At 36.0% G+C, this 5,431-nt stretch overlaps 1 protein-coding gene across 1 annotated transcript; it reads left to right on the top strand.

The window, feature by feature from the left end:
- The first annotated feature begins 1,470 nt into the window (after positions 1 to 1,470).
- On the top strand, positions 1,471 to 2,427 carry LOC128048155 (olfactory receptor 6C2-like). Its single transcript, XM_052640581.1, has one exon. It carries the CDS (start codon positions 1,471 to 1,473, stop codon positions 2,425 to 2,427), a length of 957 nt encoding a protein of 318 aa, XP_052496541.1.
- The last annotated feature ends 3,004 nt before the right edge of the window (positions 2,428 to 5,431 follow it).

The following is a 5,431-nucleotide window of genomic DNA, read 5'->3' as shown; positions in this document are numbered from 1 at the left end:
GTTGGAGGAAGATAGGAGATGAGCAGCATAAATATTTCTCCTACATATCAACTTAATCGAATTTATTTGCTGATATATTTCCAATCCTCTTAAGCTGTTCTGTGAGACAAACCATGAGCCTCATTCAATTCTTCTTCACATCAGATACTGTAACCCTGAGGCCTTAGCTGCATCTTCTACTGAGACAGTCAGAGCTGACCCTGTCCCATATCAGTAAAACAATACACTAGTTCACACAGTAAAGTGAGTCCACATACACATGAAATGAGGGGTCCAGAGGAAACTTAATACACAAATAAGTGTTCTTTCTTAAGTGTTAAAAAGGTAGCAAGCATTGCTTTCTATGGGAACATAGAAGCTGGGATAAGAGATAGCATAGTGATCAGACTTTCAGGAAACTTTCCAGAGGGCTTCAAGGTGAAACTGAAAATCAATAGAAGTTATTCAAGTTAGTTGAAGACAGAAAACATATGATGTGTGAGAAGTATTTACCAAAAACTCTGTCACATAGAATATGCTCAATAAATGTAATCTATTATCTTTGTTGAAAGGAACGTATTAAGAGAAGGGAGAGAGGTAAAGAGCATGAGTTCTATTTGTGACATAGTCCATGTGAACGCTCAAATAGATATGTCAAATTTCATCTGAGAATCAAGTATTACAAAATAAAGATATCAATTTAGAAATGACCATCTGAAAGACATAACAAAACATAAGAATTAATGAAAATACAAAGGGAATATTTCTATGGCGAGATGTGAAAGAAGTGAAGAGAATACTAACAGACAGATAAAAGCCAGAGAAATACATCATCTGTACTCTCTTTGAAGTTTATTTACCAGACCATTTCATGAAAATATACATGTATATTGTGCATAAGTACAACTATATTGCTCATTAAGACATTCTATATTTTGCATCACTGTGGGTTATAAGTGATTACTTAGGGACAGAGAAACCAGAGAAGCAGTGTCAGGTGGGGAGCTGAAGAAGTTTGTGTGTGTGTGTGTGTGTGTGTGTGTGTGTGTGTGTGTGTGTGAGTGAGTGTGTGTGTGCACACATGAGAGAGTTTAGAGGTGTTGCAGGGACTTGTATGCAATGAACAAAAACAGAAAACAAAATTCTTTAATCATTGAGCTCAAACAGAGATTTCAATTGACTACAGAGTGTGTGCACAGTGAACCCAAGAGATCTTACACATCTTAATACTTTAATAAAGAACAAAATGTCAAGCAACAACATCAACCAGAGAACACTTGAATATCAAAAGACATCTTTGCTCCTAAGAAATGACATACGCACCACAGTCAACAAGTAGTCCTTTACAGAATGAATATTTAAAATGTAAATATTTTTAAATAATGATAAATGAGGAAAAACTTGAATATGATACCTTCCATACTGTTAAAATAATCTTAAATGAAGCATTTCAACATTAACAGCAGATTTAACAGAACTCAGCAGTCAGCAATGAGAAACAGTACAGTAACCGCATTCATTCTGCTGGGACTGACAGATGACCCTAAACTGCAGATTTTGCTTCTTATCTTTCTCTTTCTCACCTACATGCTAAGCATAACTGGAAATCTGACCATCATCTTCCTCATCTTCCTGGATTCCCACCTTAAGACAGCCATGTACTATTTCCTACAAAATTTCTCCTTTTTGGAGATCTCATTCACATCAGCTTGTATTCCCAGATACCTGTATAACATCGTGACAGGTGACAATGTCATTACCTACAATGCCTGTGCCAGCCAAGTATTTTTTACTGACCTCTTTGGTGTAACCGAATTTTTTCTCCTAGCTGCTATGTCCTATGATCGCTATGTGGCCATCTGCAAACCCCTGCATTATGTGACCATCATGAGTAGCACGGTCTGCAGAAGACTTGTCTTTTGTTGTTGGGTAGCCGGTCTGTTTATTATAATCCCCCCACTTAGCCTAGGCCTAGAATTGGAATTTTGTGATTTTAATACCATTGATCATTTTGTCTGTGATGCATCTCCCCTCCTGAAAATCTCGTGTTCAAATACTTGGTACATGGAACAGACTGTTATCATCTGTGCTGTGCTGACCCTCCTTATGACACTGATGTGTGTGGTTCTGTCCTACATTTATATCATCAAGACAATTTTAGAATTCCCTTCTGCCCAACAAAAGAAAAAGGCCTTTTCTACTTGCTCTTCCCACATGATTGTGGTTTCAATCACCTATGGTAGCTGCATCTTCATCTACATCAAACCTTCAGCGAAGGACTCAGTGGCCATTAACAAAGGTGTGACCATGCTCACTACTTCCATCGCTCCAGTGCTGAACCCTTTCATTTACACACTGAGAAACAAGCAAGTCAAGCAAGCCTTCAATAACTCAATCAAAAGAATCACGATATTTTCCAAAAAAATAAGAGAATGTAAAGCCAAATAAACACATACTGAACTTACCAAGTTTTGCCATCAGGTTAATTTACTCAAAACACTCTCATTCATCTTAATCTAGTGACAGCTTCTTCAGAAACATCATTTAAGATCCTTCCATAAACCAGCATGCTAATAATATTTTTAAATTTAAATCCTGGCTTCACCTCCAAATTAATTTAAAATTATTTATTTTAATTGGAGGCTAATTACTTTACAATATTGTGTTGGTTGTCCCATACATCAACATGAATCCACCACAGGTGTACACGTGTTCCCAATCCTGAAACCCTCTCCCACCTCCCTCCCCATACCATCCCTCTGGGTCATCCCAGTGCACCAGCCCCAAGCATCCTATATCCTGCATTGAACCTAGACTGGTGATTCATTTCTTATATGATATTATACATGTTTCAATGCCATTCTCCCTAATCATCCCACCCTCTCGCTCTCCCACAGAGTCCAAAAGACTGTTCTATATATCTGTGTCTCTTTTGCTGTCTTACACAAAGGGTTATTGTTACCATCTTTCTAAATTTCATATATATGCATTAGTATACTGTATTGGTGTTTTTCTTTCTGGCTTACTTCACTCTGTATAATCGGCTCCAGTTTCATCCACCTCATTAGAAGGGATTCAAATGTATTCTTTTTAATGGCTGAGTAGCCCTCCATTTTGTATATGTAACACAGCTTTCTTATCCATTTGTCTGCTGATGGACATCTAGGTTGCTTCCATGTCCTGGCTATTATAAACAGTGCTGCAATGGATATTGGGGTACACGTGTCTCTTTCAATTCTGGTTTCCTTGGTGTGTATGCCCAGCAGTGGGATTGCTGGGTCATAAAGCAGTTCTATTTCCAGTTTTTAAGGAATCTCCACACTGTTCTCCATAGTGACTGTACTACTCTGCATTCCCACCAACAGTGTAGGAGGGTTCCCTTTTCTCCACACCCTCTCCAGCATTTATTGCTTGTAGACTTTTGGACTGCAGCCATTCTGACTGGGGTGAAATGGTACCTTATTGTGGTTTTGATTTGCATTTCTCTGATAATGAGTGATGTTGAGCATCTTTACATGTGTTTGTTAGCCATCTGTATGTCTTCTTTGGAGAAATGTCTGTTTAGTTCTTTGGCCCATTTCACCTCCAAATTAAAAGTATCAAAAATGAAGCACAACAGGTAAAAGCATATCTCCAAATATCTCGATATCTTCCAAACAGAAGCATATCTCCAAATTAGACCTACCAAGAGAGAACATTAAGTTGATAAATTCTTACATTTTCCAGAGAAAGAATAAGTAATGGTTCCCATTAGTTTTTTAAATCCAAAATTTTCAAATGATTTATTCATTGATTCACAAAACAAATATGTATTGGGTAATTTCTTTGGCGTAGGTACTGCTTTAGGCACTAGAAATAGAGAACAACCAGCAGAATTTTATTCCCATGTACCTTTGGGAGTGAACAGAAACAACACTATGTTAAAGAAAGCAAAGGTTAATTTTTTTATGAAGGAGAATTATAAACCTTTACAATTATGGAAATAATAAATAAACAGTATTTTGCTTAATATTAAAAACTAAACAAAACAGTTTGATACAGGGACAAAAACAGACATACTGACCAAGGGAAGAGAGTAGAGAACCCAGAAATAAACTCAGGCACCTATTTTCAATTAATCTATAGCAATACTAAATATTAAAACAAAAATTAAACAAATTAAATTACATACATATTAAATTTACATATTAAGTTATACATATTAAATTTTTAATAACAAGACTTTTAAATGTTATGGTAGTAGTAGTAATGCATACATGCTCAGTTTTGCCCAACTCTTTCTGACCCCATGGATGGTAGCCCATCTGGCTCCTCTGTCCATTGGATTTTCCAGGCAAGAATACTGGAGTGGGTTGCCATTTCCTACTCCAGGGGATCTTCCAAACCCAGGCACCAAACTGGTGTCTCTTATGTCTTCTGCATTGACACACAGAGTCTTTACCACTGCACCACCTGGGAAGCCTCTTAAATGTTATAAGAGTTTCTTAAAAAAAAAAAAAAGAAAGAAAGAAAGAAAGAAGTGAAAGGGAAAATTGTGAGAATGGATAACAACTATTTTGAAGAATTTAAATATTTTGGTATTACAATACCCTGCCAGATGCAGACACATATATTGAAATGCCAACACACAATATCTCTAAAATTAGCAAGCACACATCAAAAATGAAGTAAAAGAAATAAAGTAAAAACAGCCAGATATATGGAATCTTGGAAACTTACAAATGTTTTCAAAAGAAATACAAAGAGCTGTACATAAAGGTATTCCATTTTTTAATGATATAAATGGTTATATATTGGAAGAGCATACACTAATTACCACATTTCCTAGAAAAAGAAACTTACACAGATCATCATCTGAAACTATTTCCTCCATTCTCTACAATTCATGCTATAGGCTCTTGAACCTGTGTTCAACAGGTTCACATTTAGTCTTTTTCAACTGCTGTTTCCCTGTATTTTATATATATTCTCATTCTTTATTGGAGCACTCATTTTTTTCCTTGAGTTTTTTATTTAAAAGTCACTCAGGTTCCTTAAAAAATTAAACATAGCACACTACTCTATGATCCAACCATCCCACCTCCTGGTGTATATCCAGAAGAACTGAAAAGGATCTCAAAGAGATGTGTGCACACTCATGTTCATGGAAGCAATATTCACAATAACTAATATGTAGAAACAACCTAAATGTCTACCTACTGATTAATGGATAGGTTAAATGTGGTATATACACACAATGGAATACTACTCAGCCTTCAAAAATAACAGAATTCAGCAACATGTGACAATGTAGATGGACCTTGAAGACAGTATCTTAAGTGAAATAAACCAGGTGCAGAAAGACAAAACTTTATGATTTTATTTACATAAAATTTCTAAAATAGTCAAATTAATAAAATTAAAGACTGGAATAGTGATTACCAGGGAACAGAAATGAAGGAGTCAGGGGAAT

The sequence above is a fragment of the Budorcas taxicolor genome, chromosome 5 (assembly GCF_023091745.1).
Source record: "Budorcas taxicolor isolate Tak-1 chromosome 5, Takin1.1, whole genome shotgun sequence".
NCBI classification, from domain to species: domain Eukaryota; kingdom Metazoa; phylum Chordata; class Mammalia; order Artiodactyla; family Bovidae; genus Budorcas; species Budorcas taxicolor.
This window is presented reverse-complemented; position numbering and strand designations above follow the sequence as displayed.

Excerpts from the sequence above, each read along its gene's own strand:
- LOC128048155 (XM_052640581.1), top strand. The coding sequence starts at position 1,471 with ATGAGAAACAGTACAGTAACCGCATTCATTCTGCTGGGACTGACAGAT.